Consider the following 20267-nt stretch of genomic DNA (forward strand, 5'->3'; position numbering starts at 1 on the left):
GCTAACGCTTGCATCGCCACCGACATTGGGTGGCACGGATTGATCAGGATCGCCCTAGTCTGTGCCCTATTTGGGCTCCGAGTGATCACCTTGTTCTCCCGTCTTCCTCTTTTGATTGTGGAGTTGCGCTTGCGTCTGATATTCTCTAGGTTCCGTTGGGCCCAAATGCAACTTGAAGATTTTCTCTCATCAAGCGCGAGTCGTCCCCCACTGCGTACACGCACCGAATTTAATGACAAGCTGGAAAGACTGCGCCAGCGCACTGGTGTCTCAGATCTCGACCAAGAGTATGCGCGAATCTACAGTGAGAACACCATTGCTAGGTATGAAAGTCGAAATCATGCTGCCAGAGCCTACAAGTTCTTGCTCTGCTCTTTCAAGCCAATGACCTTGAACCAACTGGTATCAGCTGTCGCCCTGCAAGAAGATGGGAATTTACACCCTAATGTATTCGGCCCCTACATTCTTGATATCTGCAGCAACTTTATCACTGTGACTCGCGACGAGGTTCAGTTTGCCCATGCATCCGCAAGGGAGTATCTTGAATCTCGTACAGTGGGTGAATATGAGGAATTCGGTCGTAACGCACAGCATTGTGAGGCGGCATTGACTTCTCTGTATGCTGTAAGACATTACTGTGGTCAGCTATTGAATCATGCTATCGAAACTAAAGCTTGGAATTACGAGAAGCTCTATGATCTATTGCCAGTTGAGCTTCACTTCGCATTCTATGCGGCTATGTTTTGGGCAACTCATGCTTCTGAGCTTTCCGTGGCAGCTCGAAAAGCCAAATGCATATCATCTGAGATTGTTCAGTTCCTCACCTCTGCGGCTTTAGGGGACTGGCGTGACTGGATATGGAGAACTAAGGGAACCGGAGATTCAAGAAATCTTGCAAGCATCAGTTGTAATGAGAAATTTTCCGTTCCAAACCCAATTCCCCTAATCTCAAGTTTCGGATTTGTCGAGTGTCTTGAAATGCCTGAGATCGCCTGCAGAATCCCTGATCAAGGCATAAACAGTAATGGCCTAACACCACTGCATTTGGCTTGTATATATGGGCAGAGCGCGGTTATCGAGAAGCTTCTGCGCTGCTTCAGAGAACACGTCGATATCAATATGGACGTCATTTATGGTGCCACGCCGCTATGTGCAGCAATAAAATCCGGTACGAACAGTATAGAAGTTGTGTCACTGCTCCTCAAGCATGGTGTAATTACGACAAATTCGTCTGAGAAGGGAATCCAAGCGTTGCGGGTGGCTGTTATCCGTGGAAGCATCGAAATTGTCCAAATGTTGTTGGAACACATGAAGAAAGAGTTTACTCATCAAGAAGTGCTCTCCTATCTGGTACAACAAAATGGGGGGGTTCTCTGGTTAGCGGTGCAAGATGAGGGTCGCTATGCTGCGTTCGAGTTTCTTCTAGCCGAAGTCAGGGAACTCGGGTTGGACATTGCCAACTCTGCCTTCAAAGATAGACAGGGTTATCAATTAGGTGGCCGTCTGCTCCGTGAGGCATCAATCTGGAGCAACCTCAAAGGGCTTCAACTCCTTGCGAAACTAAAAGTGCCTATTCGAGAAACAGGTTTTGGGTTAACGGCATTGCGCTGTGCTCTAACTACTGAAACTGCAGAACATCTTCTTCGCCTTGACTCCTCCTTGCTGTGGGCAAGGGGTGTTGATGGGGCAACTGCTTTGCATGAAGTCCACCATAGGTGCGTTGCAGAAGTACTTCTTCGCCATCGACCAGCCTTACTGTGGGAAAGAGATAATCAAGGAAGAACTGCTTTACACCGTGCTCGAGATGCTCGCATTGCAGAGTATCTTCTTGGCCAAGATCCTTCCTTAGTATCGGCTCGAGACGCGCAGAAGAAGACACCATTGCTGACAGCGTCTGAGTACTTTTACAGCTCTTGTGAACTTTATCCCTTATGGCGAATGCTGTTAAGGTCTGGTGGTGACATCAATGACTGCGATGAGACTGGTCGGAATATATGGCATCTCTTAGTTCAAGGTAAAGACTTACGCGAGAACCGTTATGACGACGTTTTAAACTTCCCGATCGAAAAGGGGCTGGTAGGGACCAGGGACCATGGAGGAAACACAGCTCTGCATATTCTGGGGACTCTCGAAGTGACTATACCAGAGCCTTGGCTGGATTCTTTGTTTCGATTAATGGGAGCAGGTGAAAGACTCCTAGCTACAAATAAAGCAGGCAAGACAGCGGCGGAAAACACACTTATGTCTTTGCTGCAACGACACGCAGGGTGGGACACGGGCACCGGTCGTCCATTTTATGTTGGAAGTCGATCGCGCCGTGTGCTCTCCAGGGTCATTGTTCACTTCATGGAGGAGTTGAGGCAGGAAGAGGACAGTAGGATTCTTAGCGAGGAGCAGCTTGATAAGTCACGTTTCTTGTGCCATCGACTCATAGAGGCGTCCATACACAATGTTAAGAAGGCAGAAGAAAGGATAAGACAAGATAGATTGGAAGGCGATGAGATTATTTTAGGGTATCTTCAAAAGCAGAGAGAGTGTGGTTGGCAGCTGCCGATGTATAAGGCTAACTGGTTCAAAGAGGTTGACAAAGATGGTGTATGCGCGCTTGGCATGAGGGCCAGGAGGACTCTGGTACATTCTGCGTGATTCTACCCATCTCCTTGGTTCTGGTCTACTACTACTTACTTATATCCTTCTGTTATGACCGCCAAGCATGATGCACGTTATGAGGGCCAGGAGGACTCCAGAGTCAGGAGGGCTCTGGTAAATTTTGCGTTAGTCTACGCAGCTTCTTCGTTGTTTGCGCATCTTCTATGCCGTTTTGCGAACAAAGGACTTAAGAGGCTCTTTTACTACTTATGGCCTTCTTGTACATAGGATTCTACTTCTTCGCGCTCAAAATGTCAATCCTCTGACTCCCTACTGTTCTATTGCCCTTGCACTCCCTTGAGATCTTAACACCTTCTTGTACATAGATGCCAGTTCTTCGCGCTTAATAAGTCAATCCTTGACCCCCTACTGTTCTATTGCTTTTGCACTCCCCTGGGTACCTAATAGATGGAGAGGGCGAAGTAGGCAAACAGAGTGAGTCGGATAAAGTGAACAAAAGCATTAGACAGGTCGAGAACAACAAATATATCAAATGACTGAATCTGTTAGACGGCCACGGCCTAACAGAAAAAGGTGAGAAAAAGACGCAGAAAAGGCGTAGAAAAGACGCTGAATTTGTGTGATGGAAGTGTGTTGATTCTATCTATCTCCTGCAGATGCTCATATGGCCTCTATTTAGCGTATAACGGGCGTAAGGCAGGCGTTTGGCAGGCGTATAGCAGGCGCATAGCAGGCGTATAGCAGGCGCATAGCACGCGCATGACAGAATCCAGAAACCGACATAGTGAAAGAGGACAAAATACACTCGAGGCATCAATTCAACAACCCAATGATGCTCAATTTCCCAATCTTGGAATCAAGTCAGCGTTTGCATTCGAGGTTTAGAGCTCGGGCCGGGACGTGACAAAGATGGGTGATGCTATCTCCGCTACGTGACATTTCACAAGGAGGGACTCTAGGATTGGGAAGAAAGTCAAAATGTGTGGGCCTAAGGTGATAAAATTACTGTGCAGGGTGCGTAGAAATTGTCTCACTAAGTGGTTCTATATGTTGATCTCGCTGTACCATACAGCCGATTTGTACGTACATCTACACACATTTCTCCTTAATGGATATTCTACTACTTTCTACACACTCTAGGAGGCAATTTACAACACCCCAAACCTCGTAACAGAGACTAGATCCGTGTTCAGAATGTTTTGACAGAAAGGCTGTCTCATTAGCGGCTAGATCATGTAATATTCCCCATATCTTTGCCCCCTATTGCTGGCCTCTGCCACAGAAAAACCACAATGCGTCCAACATAACCAGCCCCTAAAAAAATCTCGCCTGGTTATGCAACTTTCCATGTATGATCCTAGCATAAGCAAAGAAGTGCATCATATATGACGGAGGCCATCGTGACAGCGAAGGAGGACTCCATAGTTCATGTTGGGATTCTGCAGAGACAATCAAAGGTTGACGGCTGGGAATACAGGGAGGTCTTCATGGGGCAGGCATCGAACGTCTACAGAAAAGTAACTTCAGGGATGAATGAAGGGGATGGGAAATGAGGCCAGAGGAGAAGGCCATGGTACGAAAACATGGGTTGAGGTCTGAGGCCTGTCAGCGGGTGATGCCTGTTGGTTGGTGAGGTCTTTTGGTTAGTGAGGCCTGTTGAATTTGTGAGGTCTTTCGTTGCATACGAGAATGAAGGGTCAGGAAGTCTGAGAAGCAGTGAGTTTTTGCAACCCTTTTGGGAGACCTTTTCTTGATATGGAGAGCCATGAAATGATATAAATGATCGGGGCCTCTGTGAATCAGCTAGACCAAGGAACTGATCGTGGAGTTGGTAGTCGAATTGCATGTTTCCCAATCGTGGATTGGTTAACAAACAATAGATACTTAAAAGCTTGCTGCTTCCCGAGATATACTTAATTTGTACGTGGACGTGGCTTTCGACAGCTCATTCTATCATCTTCTAGAACATCAGTCATCAACTCTTCAACCCAAAACGAATAACGAACTAGTACCACGACCTGCCCTCAGATCACAATAGCTGGCAGATGAGATAGTTCTGCCTACGACAAAGGTATACAAGCATTGGTAGCAATGTCTGCTTCCAGCGAGTTCAACTACACTGTAGGTCTTCATCCAATCAAATACCTACCTTTGGCTGAATATCCCCTGGGAGCTGCCGGGTCCCTCAGACGACTGCATCCCATACCCACCTGGGATTGGAGAGATCTCAAAGCCTGTTTTCGAACCAGGCTTTCCCATTTCCACCGTTCAGTGATTTCTCTCCTGCAACATTTGGGATTACTTGAAAGCTACAGTATGCCGTTACAGCAGCATTGTTGACTTGGTTCTTGGAGGATGAGGCGTGGCATGAAACGATTAACAAAGAGAGTAAGAGGGGACGCCTGTGTTTAATGAGGAAGATGGCATTATGGAGACATGAGAAATCTTGGTCTCAGTCGAGTTGATGTTGTCTGGCCATGTGCCAAGACCGCACCCCTGAGGTATGCATCCACAAATATCAGGAATTGCAATTAATCTCTTTTCTCCTTAATCTTAATATTTGTGAGAACCCCGGATGAAGGCGCTGTACATGTTGAAGCGTCCAAGAAAACATTTTCTGAGCTGTTCCAGAGATGGGAAGCTACCAAGGTGTTCAACTGAACCACGTAATAGGAATCAATGCTTCACATCTCTGCCGCCTCAAGCCTGGCCATATAACAGGTCATACTTGCCATTGTCTAACCAACCTGACCACAGGCTGGCCCAATGCAGTTTCCAATAGTCCACAACTTGGATTAGTCCCATACTTGGACGTAGTTCCCTAACACCACCTTAAATATTGTAGCTCATGGGACAATGCTGTGAGGCGGAACACCGAGCACCGCTGTCAGGAATTCGAACCAGTGCTAAACCTTTCGTACATCTGCTGTCACCAGATAATGTTCAGAAATACAAGGTTTTATGTCACCTGATTTGTGGACACTGTCGTTTTCTGTGCTTTGAACGAGGGTACATCTAGGCAATCTTGCAACCAAGGGAACAGAAGTCACCCACCTTCACAAGAGCCACAATTTTATCATCCCTGATCGGCATAACTTCCACCATGGCATCTTCCACATCATCAAGTGCTGGCATCATAGCCGAGCTAGCGAATAATTTGCAAAACATCGATCTACAGGTCAGTACCTATTTCATGGACCAAATTATGTGCAACAAGGCATCTTGCAGACTTTTGGAGGACGCAAGTGTGTACTGTATGCTATACAAAAAAAGCCCTTGAGGCTTGAGTACTCGATCGAAGATCTTAAGGTGCTTTGACAAGGAGATCGGGCTTACTGACTCCGAGATAGCTTCCGGATGACCCTGCGCAAGGCCACTCGGTCCCCTATCCACCTGGTCTTGACGATATTGCCCGTCGCGCTGAATTCGAAGTTGCCTTCATCGCCTTCACTCGACTTGTCGATCTTCACCTCAAGTTCGGTGATTCGCTCAAAAACATCACTATTCCAAGCGACAGCGAGGTTTTTCGGAAGGCTACCAAGACACAAATCGCAAGAGCAAAGGTTCAAGCAGTCAGCAAGCTCGGTTTTAGAATCTGGAAAGAGCAATACGGATACACTGCCACTCGAGATGACGGTAAAGCTTTGTGGAGCAATGCGAGTTTCGACAGATGGGCGGAGACGAGGATCAACGAAATGAGAGAGACCCTTCTTGCCTACAGCAACAATGAGGAGTGGCGAGCCCAGCTCTAGCAACCTCGACGTGGCAGATAGTAGTATTCATCATGGCTGACTGGGGGGAGTGAGGAGAAAGATGACCCCTCGTGAAAGAGCAGTCTTATTAAGCTCAACGCTATGACAAATATGGGCTAGCGGATACAACAGCCTTTCTCTATGCTGTCGACCGCCCGCCTGACACAAGTGGAGGGTGCACAAACCCCGTTCAGATGCATACACAGCGTACGTCTGATTCTTCTATCCTCACCAGTCAATACCTGTCTTCTCACAGTACTGCGCTTAGGCGCAATGCACTATGATGAAGAGCGGACATCATGCAGGCTTAGATATGCAACTTTCCTCAAGCACATCTCTTCACACTGCTACGTGCAGATAAATTGTTTCAGAGGAGATGACAGCGTTCAACAGATCCTCCTGTCCTTTATGTGCCCGCTTTGTTCTCGATGTCTTTGCTTAGAAGTAACTTTGTAGGCCATCATCTACGCCATTCCCACACCCTTTACTAGAAAGTCGGGGCTCAACCTCTTTCTCCCTCCCATATTTTTCTTGGGATAAATCTGCTACCTAGGCCTCAGTGTAAGCATTATTGACCATCAAATACCTTCGTATTAGATTTCTTTATGTGCATCTGGAGGCTTTCCGTGTATACCTTTCCAGATGCTCATTTAGGCTAGGCTTCTATTTGGGAGAAAAGGGGCAATTCCAATCACGACGTGGCCATGCTGGACTGCATCACAATGTCAATGATGATGAGTTATGTTGCCGCTACAGAGCATAGAGACTTGCTAAGGAACTTCACAGAAAACAGGCCCTGGTTGTTGCTATGGTGGTCTTGCAGCTAAGCCACTTGTCCGACTTGCTTCTTTGGTAGAACAACAATAAATACGCAACAACCATTGAAACGAGCATCTCCTCGACCAGGAGCCTCACGATCAGCACTCATTGCCTAGAACTTGTCAGAGGCTTCAGCCTCCAGCCGAATCATCAGAGAAACCGTTGAACCCATCATCTCCATACGAGTCTTCGCTGTCATCCTGAACTGGTGTTGGTGGAGCAAGGCGCAATAGAGGCTGCATAGGAACAACGCCCTCGATGACCGGAAGGTTGGCGGCGGGCGGAGGAGCCTGGCCCATTTGGTGCATTAAGATTGCAAGCCGCTTGAGTGTATCTTTGTGAGGAGTCGGTAGGGGTGAACGGGTGTCTGCCTCTGCTTCCCTCAAGTACTGTCTGGCTCTTGATATGTAGTCTGACAACACACGTAGAGAACGCCAGCTGCACGCCGTGCCGTTTCTCATAGAGAGAAGTCCGTTTGCTGTCCACAATTTCAAGGCTTGTGTGACATAGGCTTTAGGCTCTCCCAAAAGATGGTCATAGAATGACTCCAGGATGCGGAGATCTATTAAAATTCTATTAGCCCTATGCTCTTGGTATCTCTGGCAAGAGACTTGGATGGTACGATCACGAGAGAGTACTCACAAATTTCCCACTGCAGATATTTGGCCACCTCATCTGGCGAAAGAACCAGCTTTGATGGTCCCAGGATAGCAGTCAAGAAGACGAACTGTAAAAGATTATTAGCTGGAATTTATTCCCTCTTGTACCTTATTGCCTTATTCCGTAATAGATGATGAGCAAGGTTCACGTTTTGAGTTACTGGCATAGAAAGTGCAAAGAGATCCACTGCTTTTGACTTACAACATATTTGACAACCCTATTGTTGGCCATCTTGATTGGTGAGCAGGTTGGGTTTGGATGTGAAGCAAAAATAGGTCACCGTAAACAGATGATGCAGACGAGAAATGTCTTTGGTAGACAGAATGCTGTTTTGGAAATGTTAAGTGGTGTGGGTTTTGTTGCACGGAGGAAAGGCAAAATAAGTGTAAGAAGCGGACAAGCCTGGAGCCAGGGCAGGGTTCAGCATCACACAGAAAGTTGGAAAACAAACACTTACACTTTGCTCACAATGGCACTTCAACACTGTTCAAGACTGCTTCAATGATATCGTCTGCCGTTAGCCCCTCCATGGCCTCTCGTACAGCTTCTAAGTCACTCCCGTACTGCATACTCCTCTCCTTTTCCGGGGCACAGAGTAGCAGCCTATGCGGATAGATCTTCCTTGCTGCCAGTGCAACCAAGGAAGGCGTTGCATACTCCAACCCATGAAGAGTTCCCAAACACCTGCTGAAAATCAGTCATCTTATAACACCCAAAGGCCTTGACCAACTTTGTCAACAATTCAAACTGAGACGTAGCAGATGGTGAGACGCCGCCAGCTACACCACGTTCCAACCGAAGGAAGACGACGACGTCCTGCAAGTACCGCCTGACCTCAGCAGAGACCATAGTAGACTGGCTTAGCTGCCGCATTTTTTCAATCTCCTGCTTCTCCATCAGCATTAATTGTCAGCAACATCGAGATACCAACCGCTCCTTCAAACCGCCTAATACCTCCTTGACCTGCACCCTGCCGAGGAAGCGTCTTCCGTAGCACAGAAGAGGAAGAAGAGTGGTCATCAGAAAGAGCTTCGGCATCGATATCTTCTAGATTGGGAAATCCATCCTCAGGATGATGATAATGGGAGATGAAGATTCGATCAATCTGCAATGGTAAGCCGGATACTGGTGCAATGTTTCCGAATCGTACCAGGTGCTTGTTCAGTCTCATGCCTTCAGAAGACCTTGAGACCAGTGGCAGGAACAGAAAGTCTTCAGGAGCAGTGTTAGTCGTTGTCCGGCTGAAGCTGTGCTTCTGGCGAATGAGCTTGAGAATTTGTCAGAACAAGTGGAGAGCACCTGAAGAATATAACCACCTCAAGGGCTTGAATCTGAATGGCTTCGGAGGCAAAGTTGAAGTCCTTTGCAATGACGACATTTACCAGGTGTCGTGTGTCCAGATTAGCATCGCTGGAATTCGCCAGCGATTCGGCCTGCGTAGCGACATTGTCGAATCGATGCTGAGGATATGAACGCTTCAAAATATCAGAACAGCGGAGAGGCGCACAGACAGGGAATCTCTCAAGGACCAAGAAGAAGCATTGGAGCATCTTACCACGTTGCCCGCTATTTTTGCAGACTCATCAAGGCTGCCCAGACGACTGGACCGTTGATCGAGAATAGCATTGCCGAAGGCCTCGTTCGACTCATAATCATCGAGAGAGAGCACAGTGTACGATAGGTTGAAGACATCAACTGCAATCTGATTGAAAGCATTAGCTCGAGGACTTCCCTTTCGAGGTAGCCATGTCCCACCAGGGCAAGTTCCTGGGCGACATCATCAACTAAGTCTTCTTCGGCCTCAATGAGGCAGTGTTGCTTTGCGATTAGGCACAGCAGGGTTGCGAGTTCGAGATCCGAGAGATTCTGGACCTTGCCAACAATAGCCTCCAGGTCCATGCTGGCGACACTATTACCATCAAGCATTTGCGTGGAACCCTTCCTCTAAAGCGCCACGGAAAACAGAATGGGCCGATTGCTCCATTTTGACGCCAAAGGCGAGGCAATACGGGTGCTGATGATATTTTTGCGATGCTTATGGGATGACTGCATCCCCGTGACAAAGTTGGTGCAGTATTGATTGGAGGAGGTGAAGCTCGTGCACGGACCACGTGACGGATGGGCCAAACCACTTCCAGAAATACATACAGTCGTTGCCTGTGAAGCATTCAGCATTGTTGCCCTGTTCACCTATTCATTTTCCACTTACCGTTCACGATGAGAGAGCTCCGATGAACTCTTCAAATCCAAGAGCTGGATGGGAGAAGGTTGGGGACCAGTTCTATCGCAAGATACAGCTGTACGAGTCAGTCTTCGACCCTGATCTGGAGCTTGGAGACTATTTGGTGGCCGGAGCACCTCATGGTGGTGCCGTAGGCACGTCGCCTCGTTTTCTTCTTGCACCTTACTAACTTCTAACAGCTCTATTCCGCGACGAGGGGAAGATAACCAGATATCGTGGTGCGTCAGTCGCAAGGTCCAGTATAGACCTTTACTCTTCTGCTGGCAAGCTCATCAGTCGACTTAACTGGGACAAAGGCTCTATTAGAGGTCTTGGCTGGTCAGAAGATGAGCAACTCATCGTTGTCACCGAGGATGGGAGTGTTAGATGCTACTATGGCCTTCATGGAGACTTCCATCCCTTCTCGCTGGGTCATGGCGCTGAAGCATCTGGGGTGGTTGAATGTCGATTCTGGTCTTCCGGTTTTGTTGCCCTCCTCTCCAACAACAGTCTGGTATCAGTGTCATCCTACGACGAGCCCAGGCCGAAGGTGCTAGCTATGCCGCCTGCTGGAGAGCTTCACGCCTGGTCGTTAATTCCCCCAGCCTACACTCTCTCTCGCACCGTAGAGGCCTTGCTCGCCATGGATCGAACGATCTATGTAGTCGACGCCACCGAATGTGAAGATCGTGGACTCTCTGATGGTCCGTTCAAGCATGTCCGGGTCTCTCCGAATGGACGCTTCGCAGCACTATTCACAGAAGATGGCAAAGTATGGGTAGTGAGCAGCGACTTTCAAGACAAACTCAGCGACTACGATTCAAAAGCCAAGACACTTCCGAAACATGTCGAATGGTGTGGCAATGATTCAGTCATCCTAGCATGGGAAGATGAGATCCATATGGTTGGTCCAAAAGGAGTGGCTGTCAAGTATTACTATGATGGTCAAGTTCATGTCGTGCCTGACCTTGATGGCGTTCGAATACTTACGAATGAAGTGTGCGAATTTCTACACAAAGTGCCTGATGAGACAGAAGAGGTTTTCAAGCTTGGCTCGACATCTCCTGCATCGGTCCTGCTGGATTCGATTGAGCAACTAGAGAAGAAGTCGCCCAAAGCGGACGAGAACATTCAAAGAATTAAGCCTTACCTACCAGAAGCTGTCGATACTTGCATTCGAGCTGCAGGACATGAGTTCAATGCCCACCTCCAAAAAGAGCTACTCAAGGCCGCCTCTTTTGGCAAATCGGTACTTGATTTGTACAGCAGCGATGAGTTTGTGGAAATGTGTGAGAGACTGCGAGTCCTAAATGCTGTCCGCGATTACCGCATAGGCCTTCCAATGTCTTATGAGCAGTACTCACGGCTCAGTCCTGAGAGATTGATCTCGCGCCTTCTCAATCGCCATGAATATCTCCTTGCTATTAAAATATCAGAATATCTGCATCTTCCAGCGAACAAGATTTATGTGCACTGGGCCTGTCAAAAAGTCAAGATCGCTTCTTCCGACGATGACGCCATTTCTAATCTCATCGTGTCGAGACTGAAGGGCAAGACCGGAATCTCATTCTCATCCATATCACAGGCAGCATACGATGAGGGACGAGGACACCTAGCCACCTCGCTCCTCAACTCAGAACCTCGAGCGGGGAAGCAGGTTCCTCTCTTATTGAACATGGAAGAAGATGAGATCGCTCTCGACAAGGCCATCGAATCAGGAGACACCGACCTCGTGTTCTTCGTGTTGCTACAACTCAAAAAGAAGCTACCCCTGGCCAGCTTCTTCCGCACCATCAACAACAGACCCATGGCATCCGCTCTCGTAGAGTCTTCAGCTAGAGCACAAGATACCGAGTTGCTGAAAGATATGTACTATCAAGACGATCGACCCGTGGATGGCGCAGATCTGCTCTTCGAGGAGGCAATGCGACAAACTCATACGAGGACCAAGATGGACAAGCTTAAGCTCGCTTCGCGACTTCTGACAGATTCAAGGGATGCCAATGCGCAGCTTCACACGAAGATATTTAATGAGACCGCTCAACTGCTGAAGATGCAGGAAGCTTTCGACAAAGAGATTGCAAATACCAATGGGAGTTTTGTTGGGCTCAGTGTAAATGAGACGATGTATCGCCTGATCAGGTCAGGGTACGGCAAGCGGGCAGCCAAGGTGCAGAGTGAATTCAAGGTTACGGAGAAGACATTTTGGTGGATCAGGTTAAGAGCCCTGGTCGCTGCTCGGCTTTGGGGAGAGCTCGAGGAGGTGGCCAAGAATAGAAAGTCACCAATAGGTTGGGAGGTAGATTTTGTCTCCTTCATGAGTTCAACCTCGTCATGTACCAAATTTATGCTAACCTTGACCGCGCACAGCCCTTCTATAACGAGACTCTTGGAGCCGGCAATACGCGGCTCGCGTCGATCTTCATCCCCAAATGCACAAACCTCACGGTGCCCGAACGTGTTGAGATGTGGGTTAAATGCGGCATGATCGTGAAAGCGGGTGAAGAGGCATTGAAAGCCAAGGATTTGACCACGCTGCATGACCTGAGCTCCAAGGCCACTGGTCAGCAGGCGGTGGAGATCGAGAGGATGATCACGCAGCTCAAGCCACGACGGTGAGCAGGGGATCTGCATATAGATCTGTCATGTAGACCACTGAAATGTGCTGTCGAGTGAGCACGCAAATTGTCCGAGAATGGTCCGTGCTGCCCTATTCCCTGTCAAGTGATCTTGTCCTCTTCATTTTCCAGCTCATCTACCTCAGGCTCTGGAGGCACAACATTTGACTTGATACTGAATATCTCGGCCTCCTTCTCTTCTCCCAGTATCTCGACAGTTCCGTTCTCATCCACCCATTCAGCCTCGTCCTCAATATCCATCCCATCCTTTACCTCCCCCTTATTCTCTTCCTCATCCTTCGCATTTCCCATCGCATTCTTCTTCACTCCATCCACATCCCCATTGACCTCATCCCACGCCCTCCTCCTCTCCCTTCCCACCTTCACTCTCCTCACCACCCTCTCAACCTTAACTTCCATTTTTCCCAGCACATCCTCCGCCCTTGCTAGCCCCTTCTCTTGCCTCAATCTCTGATGTCTCGTCTGCCTTTTCTGGCCCCGCTTCTTTGTGATTCCTCCATTAAGCACCGCATTGGCGTTATTATTCCTTTTCTCGAGGTGAGGAGGGGGATGTGTGAGATTGGGCGTAGGGTCTGAGGAGCTGAGGGCTGGAGCGGAAGTGGAGAGCGATGTGGCGAGGCGACGCGAGGCGCGGGACCGGGGATTTGCTGCTGCGAAGTTATGTTAGAGAAATGTATAGTAAATTAGGAGATTCGTAGAGGACGGGGGCAGCAGGAGGTTGTGACGTACAGGAAGGGTTGGCTTTGAGTTTGGGCGTTTTGGCCATGAAGATCAGCCTGAAGAGAATATATAGAATCGGCTTCACTACTACACTTAGTGATTCATAGGCCGGGTTCAGGAACGCGGATCGATCTACCAGCACTTCGAATATCACTGATATTCCACCAAGAATTTCAACGCGAAATAAAGCATGTCCAGATTATGTAATACCACTTCGGCAGCCTTGTGGCCAATTCACCTAGCCACAGGTAGAATTGACACTGAAAGTCAAACTACGGTTTCAAGGTCAGGAAGGTCCCCCTGCCTTGGCTTGCATCGTAAAATTATATTACCATTCTTGATATGGTTGGATACCCTACACGAGTTTTATCTATCGAAATGAAGAGCCATGCATCTATTTAATAGCTTAGGACTGGTCTTCATCATCAGAAACGCCATACCAGCCTCGCTGCCCTGTGGAGCTCATGTTCCTCTCGACCTGGTAGGTCTTCTTCACGGCACGATCTCAGATGATACGAATGACTCGGATCTCCTGTGGCCAGATGTGTTTGAATGAACAATTGTACAATCTATCCTCTCGCTCTCTCAGAAAGACCATCTCCTTCAAAATCCTCATCTTCCTCTGATTCATCAAGATTCTCATCGTCGAGATCTTCATCACGTAACTCAGTTTCCGGAAATTCTTCAAGCTCTTCAACTACACCAGAGGCCTGTCGAGCGCGAGCGACAAGCTCAGCAGCACGTTTCATGCTATTCTTGGCTCCAAGATCGCTGGTATGCGCTTTCAATATGGTGTCCAGAGCCTGCTTCTCAATGACAATTCTTCCTGTCTCCAGCAAATCTTTGACATCCACATCGAACATGTCCTTCACGATGCCGTGTCTCTTCATCTCAACCAAGGCCATCTCACGAAACAGTCTCTCTCTGTACGCACTTGTGACAAGTGTGCTCCTGCCAAAACCACTTCCCCATTGGTTGCCTTCAAATATGTTGGTTAAAAGGCGAGCTCCGGTATGTCGTTCAATCGTAATCTTGTTGTCCACGACCACCAGCTCGCCTCTACGATATCTGTAACTCAGAGCTGTTCTCCAAGCTAGATCGTAAACCTTCCTCTGTAGTCCTGTAGAGAAATCCCTAGGATGTGGCCCAAAGGCCACCCCTCCTCCTCTCCGTATAGGACTTTTTTTGTCACCGGCCCGCGCACGTCCGGTGCCTTTTTGAGGTAATACTTTCCGACCACTTCCGTGCACATCTTTGCGCCATTTAGTGCTTGCAGTGCCTTGTCGAGTTTTATCACCCTCGTACACAACAGCTCGATGAAGAATGTCGCGCCGTAGAGGGATGTGTAGATGGTTTGATGGGTACATTTCGAAACGTAATGGTTCCAGAGTGGGCCATGAGTAGATTGTGGTGATGACTTGTGATTCAGACGATTGGCTGTTCGGGGTGGGCGTTATCGTGCTTTGCGGAGATGGTGTCGTGTCTATGAGGAACGAATCAGACGACATGGACAAACCTGTTTGGTCTGACAGCTCGGAGCTCATGGTAGGGAGAGGCGCTTCGGTGGCCATCGAGCGAGCAAAGTGAGGTGCGAGACATTGCTATACTCGTCAACGAAATGCTTACGCCCAGGTTCCGCTGTACTTACGACGAGGGGATCAGAGCGATGGAATTTTCTGAAGCTGCTCGTGAGCTTTCTCAGCGCCAGAACTGACTCACGACCGGCCATGATGCTCAGATAAGGTGTACAATGTCAAGACTTTGTCATTATAGATTGATGAGCAATACTTACATCCACAATATGCACTTCAATGAAATCTGAGCTCAGGGCTTAGCACCGGGAGAGGCCGCGAGATGGGACATCAACATGAGGCTCAACTCCACAGACCAATCCTTAGACTGAGCTATCCCTATCTAAACAAGTCTTTATCCTACCAATATGACAACTATGATGCATCTTCAGATGAAAGCGGTTGAAAAGTTACGAGCATGCCAATACAAGAATGTACTACCATTAGGACTGCAGTAATCTATTGATAGGTTCGAGCATCTCTACACGAAACTGGCATTCCTCTTCTGACTCCAGTTTTCATCAACATCATCCATTGTCCTCTTAGCTTCGGTAGTCTCTGAGTAAGCTTGCCATTGCCAGCATCAACTTGTCTGGAGAAACCCCGGCATGAATTGTAACAGTAATTTGATTATCATGTCACGCCCTTCAGACACGTTCTGGTTTCGGGACACCAGGTGGATGGGCGGAAAATTGCGGAGTCACCAAGCTCTACTTGAATCTCCTTGACCCTGGTGCTCATTATGGGATTGTTTCTGCCTCCTGTGATCGTCTACTGTCGATCTGCTGATGTACATCAGCTCGCTTGTGATTTCGTCTACCAAGGAGGCCATCGTCTTCTGCGCCTATAGGTAGGAGGGTTTGCGAAATGGATATGACGAATACTTCACACTTACCCAAGGCCTTTCCCACAACTAATCTGGCCATATCCGAAATGACCAGTGTCGAGAGGCAGCATTTCATGCATGCCTGATGATCTTTTGGCCCCCAATGTCAAGCGAAATTGGTCACGTCCATCTGGTTATGGTAAAATCTTGATCTTCCCCTGATTGGATAGCTACTGCAACTAGTAGCCGCAGCTACAAGCTCTGATTTATATAAAGCAAAGCTTCTTAAAGATCTTACTAGTACTACGTAGCCAACACCTCTCTTTTTGTCCACCTGCCTTCCCTTTAGCCCCTGACGATCGCAGCGTCATTGTTCCTGATCATGGACGCCATAAGGCCACTTCTGACCTATCTACATGGCTCTTTACCTCGTCTATTTGGCGCTGCACTCAAGGATTATGGCATTATCACGAACCAATGCAACCTCAAGCGGGCATGACGATCCAGGCGTGCCAAGTACTTCTGAGATTAAGGGATGCTGCTAAGCCTCCATACTTAGTATAAGCTACCATCAGCTACCACGAGTTTATGTCAGGCTTTGCTGTTGATCAATTGAATTGCTTAAACAGCAACATGGCCAAGCTATCAGGGGCGTGGATATACCACTGTAGTGATTGGAATGCTTAGCCTGGTTTCAATTAGCGAAAGGGACAGACAAACACGACCAGAAAACAATTGTAGGCGTCTTTATGCAAGCTGTCAATCAACTGTTCGCTTATTACTATCCGTATCTCGTACTACGGCAGGAGGCATAATGTTTGTCACCTGCGCACTAGTAAGTAACGTCATTAACAGCGCTCATACAGATACCCCGTTGCTCTGTACGAATGCTCACTGTCGCCATTCTACGCGCGTTTTGTTGATTCTACGCGTTATTCTACTGATTCTATCTCATTCTGCGCCATCTACGAATTCTATCAAGTTCGTTCCAATTCTACGCCAGAGAGATGCCAGGCAGTAAAAGATGCAGAAGGACGGCATACTCGATATTAAGAAAAAACTAGAGTAGTCCTAATTGGGCGATTTTGTGGCATTACATCTTGGCGTTACAACCAGTTACTAGTGCGCGGGTGACAAACATTATGCCTCCTGCCGTAGTAAGTGGCATAGCCTCGACGGTTGCAATGACGTCCGAGGAAGGGGGTACAAGTAGCTATAAAGACGATGAAAGACTCGTTCGAACTCTGAGGTAATGAACAGTCGCTGTTAGAACGATCACACCACCCACACTTTTAAGAGAACCATCAAACCCACGTTCATACTTCAAGTACTCCCAAGATGCATATCTCCACCCTTGTCCTCCTTGGTGCTACCACCATCCAGGCCAGTGTTCTCGTCGAGCGCGCTGTTGAGAATGGTCCTTGCACTGGCGCCGGCGGTGCACCCGGCGTATGCATCCCCACTGCCAAATGTACTGTTGATGGCGGAAACTACATCAGCAACGCTTGTCCGGGCCTCCCCAACGATATTAAGTGCTGTACGAAAGCCTCCTGCGGCTCAGGCGGTAACTGCCGCTTCTCGTCGACTTGCAGTGGAACGAGCTTGAGTGGGCTATGTCCCGGCCCGGCCGACTTCAAGTGTTGTGTGCCCAGCTCTGGTGGCACTAGCGGTCCTTACCCACCCCCTGCCATCCCCTCGGTGGGTGCTTGCAAGGCAGCGTCCGTTTCGGGTGCCCAGAAGGTTGTTGCTGGCAACCCAGGCAAGGTTCGACAGATCTATTGCACAAGGGATTGCTCGTGCCCTGGATCGAGTGACCACTGCTGTGGGCTGGCTATTGATTTCATGTGTTCATCGGCTGGTGGTGTAAGTGCTTTATGCTAAAGACACTTTCAGCTCTAACTAACACTGACTATAGGTCCGGACCGATATTGGAGGACCTATCGCCGAATGGGTCATGAATAACCGTGCTTCTCTGGGACTCAAGTACGTTATCTGGGGACAAAAGATCTGGAATCCTTCGCAAGACTCGGTCAAGCCATGGTCGCAATGGCGCGGCATGGACGATAGGGGCTCCATCACTGCAAACCACTGGGACCATGTCCATGTGAGCTTCAACGGTTAGATGAACACTATAAGCAAGAGGGGAGAGTGATTGGGCCCATGTCAGCGTTATCTTCTCATATATCGTATAAACCGTTTTGCTGTGGGCACCCTCTTTTTTGGGACTGGAGGACACTCTTGTTTAAGGTTCGCTCTCATGACACCCTTACCGGTGGTGTTTGCTTGCTGATCTGGGATTTTCATTTGAGGCCGACCCTATAATGGCTCAGCGGTAGGAAGTTAGTTGTGGGCGATGATGGTAGTAACCACTTGAAGTCCTTGCTGCACCATACGTAGTAGATGCGGTGTCTAATTTTATGGCAGCAGGCTTGGCATGAGTTTTGTCCAGGATAACTCACTACTACGTATTAGTACTAACTAGCTTAGTACTTCGTCAGTCCGTCTTGGGTAAACTCTTAACTTTCTAGGCGAGGTCTTTCATCTCGACTTCCCAGACCACGAAAAAACACCAATCATGGCTCGCTGCGGCACTCCCAGCAAGCAGCTTCTGCAGAGCCTGCGCAGCTGGTCGATAAGCCCTGCAGCTAACAGCCGTCATGAAATAGCTCGCCCTTTCTGCACAACTACCTGCAAAAGCGAAGAAGCTCAGGCCGATGTTGCTCCCAAACCATCCTTCCGTCGCAACCCCGATCCTCAACTTGTCTCATCACGCCGCTTGGAAAGGAGACTCATGAAGGCAAACAACCCACCAATTGGCTCGCGACGACGTCGAGTCGCGCTGCAAGGAACATCTGGAATCCCATTCGAGCAATTGCCATACCAATGCTTCCAAGAAGCTCGAAAGATCCTCATAGCCGATCGAGAAGAGAAGCTGAAGCAGATAGAGACGGATCGAGCCCGCATAATTCGTCTACGAGACTCCGATCCTGCGCTCTCGGGGGGCGAAGCCCGCAAGAGGCAGAGGTTAAAGGACTTGATAGGCAAACTGGAACATTTGAAGATTCTGGCCGATATCAATGATCCGTTGGTCAAGCGCAGATTTGAAGATGGGCTGGGTAGGCTAAGAACAATGTCCTAACCCAACTATCAATGCTAATAAATACATGTTAGGTGACATGAACAAGCCCATCTATCGTTACCTTGCCGAGCGCAAATGGAGAGAGGCTCGCCGCTTGATCCTCATGCAGCGCATCACCCAGATGAAAGTCATACCAGATGTTCTACCCAGTTTCGAGCCGTCGGTGGACGTCAAGCTGGCATTCGTACCACCAATTACGTTTTCAAAAAGAGGCCTGGAATATGGTGATTTGTCCAAGGGCATCCGATCAGGAGACTTTGTCTACATTCAGCCTGGCGAGTTTGTGGACTCGCAGATGAGCGAGAATCCTTGCTGGCTGAATGTGCAATCCTTCCAGCGCGGCGAGAAGTTGGTATCCGTTGTTGTGGTTGATTCCGATGTCCCTAATCTACAGAAGGATGGCTTTGACTACCGCTGTCATTTTCTTGCAGTTAACGTCCCCATCAACCCTACACAGCGCACGATCAATCTCTCCAATCTTTCCAAGACAGAACAGTTACTGCTTCCGTGGCTACCACCTCACGCCCAAAAAGGTAGTCCTTACCATCGTCTATCAGTCTTCGTGCTACAACAAAAGGACAACATCCCATTAGACCTCAGCGTGGCATCACGACATGTAAAGTCGGAGGGGTTTATCCTTCGAAGTTTCGTGGATAGGCACCTTCTGAAGCCAATAGGTGTGCATCTGTTCAGGACGAAATGGGACGCGGGGATGGCGGATGTCATGCGGCGGGCTGGTGTTGAGGGCGCTGATATGGAGTTGAGGCGTCTCAAGGTGGAACCGCTACCGTATAAGAGGAGGAACCCGCCTTCGTTTAGATAATTTGTGCGTGGGAGCTAGGCTCTGTATGTATAGATGGTCATCCTATCTGACCGACCTCTGAGCGAGCTATGTTAGATCCTCGTAATGACTAGGCTCGTGTAACAAGATAACGCCTTCCGCTATGCACAAAACATTGTAAGCCTACAACCGCTCCACCTTCTCCAAGTCTGCCTCCTCTTTCCCCGCCGCATCCCGCAGTTCCTGGAATTCCCTCCTAGTAAACGTCCACTCCCCAAACCCCAACCCCTCCACGCCCCCTCCCCTCGCAGGCCTCAATTGATCCTTCCCCGTCTTCACCATATCAATAATCCAATCACTAGTCGGATGCGAATACCTCGTCACCTTGCCCAAGATCAACCCCATGGGCACGGGGCCATAGAACCTCGAATCCCGACTCCACGCCAGATTATCGCCCGCCACCCAGACATGGCCGGGCGGCACTTCAATCATCTCCGGCTCCTCCCTCTCAGCATCTTCTCTGTCGTTA

At 48.7% G+C, this 20267-nt stretch overlaps 10 protein-coding genes across 10 annotated transcripts; 5 read left to right on the top strand and 5 right to left on the bottom strand.

Annotated features, from left to right (window-relative positions):
- Positions 1–165: 165 nt before the first annotated feature.
- Positions 166–2646, top strand: EPUS_00541 (uncharacterized protein; the record flags this gene model as incomplete). The annotated part of the gene is made up of 1 exon (XM_007804570.1): positions 166–2646. The coding sequence occupies one exon, from the start codon at positions 166–168 to the stop codon at positions 2644–2646; it is 2481 nt and encodes an 826-aa protein (XP_007802761.1).
- A 3067-nt stretch (positions 2647–5713) lies between these two features.
- Positions 5714–6362, top strand: EPUS_00542 (uncharacterized protein; the record flags this gene model as incomplete). The annotated part of the gene is made up of 2 exons (XM_007804571.1): positions 5714–5788; positions 5961–6362. 2 exons carry the CDS (start codon positions 5714–5716, stop codon positions 6360–6362), a joined length of 477 nt encoding a protein of 158 aa, XP_007802762.1.
- Positions 6363–7312: 950 nt separating this feature from the next.
- On the bottom strand, positions 7313–8072 carry EPUS_00543 (uncharacterized protein; the record flags this gene model as incomplete). Its single annotated transcript, XM_007804572.1, has 3 exons — positions 7313–7743; positions 7824–7908; positions 8043–8072. The coding sequence occupies 3 exons, from the start codon at positions 8070–8072 to the stop codon at positions 7313–7315; spliced, it is 546 nt and encodes a 181-aa protein (XP_007802763.1).
- Positions 8073–8305: 233 nt separating this feature from the next.
- Positions 8306–9740, bottom strand: EPUS_00544 (uncharacterized protein; the record flags this gene model as incomplete). The annotated part of the gene is made up of 6 exons (XM_007804573.1): positions 8306–8525; positions 8572–8726; positions 8773–9108; positions 9158–9316; positions 9397–9543; positions 9597–9740. The coding sequence occupies 6 exons, from the start codon at positions 9738–9740 to the stop codon at positions 8306–8308; spliced, it is 1161 nt and encodes a 386-aa protein (XP_007802764.1).
- Positions 9741–10072: 332 nt separating this feature from the next.
- EPUS_00545 (uncharacterized protein) lies at positions 10073–12681 on the top strand (the record flags this gene model as incomplete). The annotated part of the gene is made up of 3 exons (XM_007804574.1): positions 10073–10208; positions 10263–12361; positions 12433–12681. 3 exons carry the CDS (start codon positions 10073–10075, stop codon positions 12679–12681), a joined length of 2484 nt encoding a protein of 827 aa, XP_007802765.1.
- A 101-nt stretch (positions 12682–12782) lies between these two features.
- Positions 12783–13467, bottom strand: EPUS_00546 (uncharacterized protein; the record flags this gene model as incomplete). The annotated part of the gene is made up of 2 exons (XM_007804575.1): positions 12783–13351; positions 13431–13467. The coding sequence occupies 2 exons, from the start codon at positions 13465–13467 to the stop codon at positions 12783–12785; spliced, it is 606 nt and encodes a 201-aa protein (XP_007802766.1).
- Positions 13468–13990: 523 nt separating this feature from the next.
- On the bottom strand, positions 13991–15150 carry EPUS_00547 (uncharacterized protein; the record flags this gene model as incomplete). Its single annotated transcript, XM_007804576.1, has 2 exons — positions 13991–15022; positions 15070–15150. 2 exons carry the CDS (start codon positions 15148–15150, stop codon positions 13991–13993), a joined length of 1113 nt encoding a protein of 370 aa, XP_007802767.1.
- Positions 15151–17156: 2006 nt separating this feature from the next.
- Positions 17157–17940, top strand: EPUS_00548 (uncharacterized protein; the record flags this gene model as incomplete). Its single annotated transcript, XM_007804577.1, has 2 exons — positions 17157–17681; positions 17734–17940. The coding sequence occupies 2 exons, from the start codon at positions 17157–17159 to the stop codon at positions 17938–17940; spliced, it is 732 nt and encodes a 243-aa protein (XP_007802768.1).
- Positions 17941–18393: 453 nt separating this feature from the next.
- Positions 18394–19780, top strand: EPUS_00549 (uncharacterized protein; the record flags this gene model as incomplete). Its single annotated transcript, XM_007804578.1, has 2 exons — positions 18394–18934; positions 18990–19780. The coding sequence occupies 2 exons, from the start codon at positions 18394–18396 to the stop codon at positions 19778–19780; spliced, it is 1332 nt and encodes a 443-aa protein (XP_007802769.1).
- Positions 19781–19921: 141 nt separating this feature from the next.
- On the bottom strand, positions 19922–20230 carry EPUS_00550 (uncharacterized protein; the record flags this gene model as incomplete). The annotated part of the gene is made up of 1 exon (XM_007804579.1): positions 19922–20230. One exon carries the CDS (start codon positions 20228–20230, stop codon positions 19922–19924), a length of 309 nt encoding a protein of 102 aa, XP_007802770.1.
- Between the last annotated feature and the right edge of the window lie 37 nt (positions 20231–20267).

The sequence above is a fragment of the Endocarpon pusillum genome (genome assembly GCF_000464535.1).
Source record: "Endocarpon pusillum Z07020 unplaced genomic scaffold scaffold344, whole genome shotgun sequence".
Classification (NCBI taxonomy): domain Eukaryota; kingdom Fungi; phylum Ascomycota; class Eurotiomycetes; order Verrucariales; family Verrucariaceae; genus Endocarpon; species Endocarpon pusillum.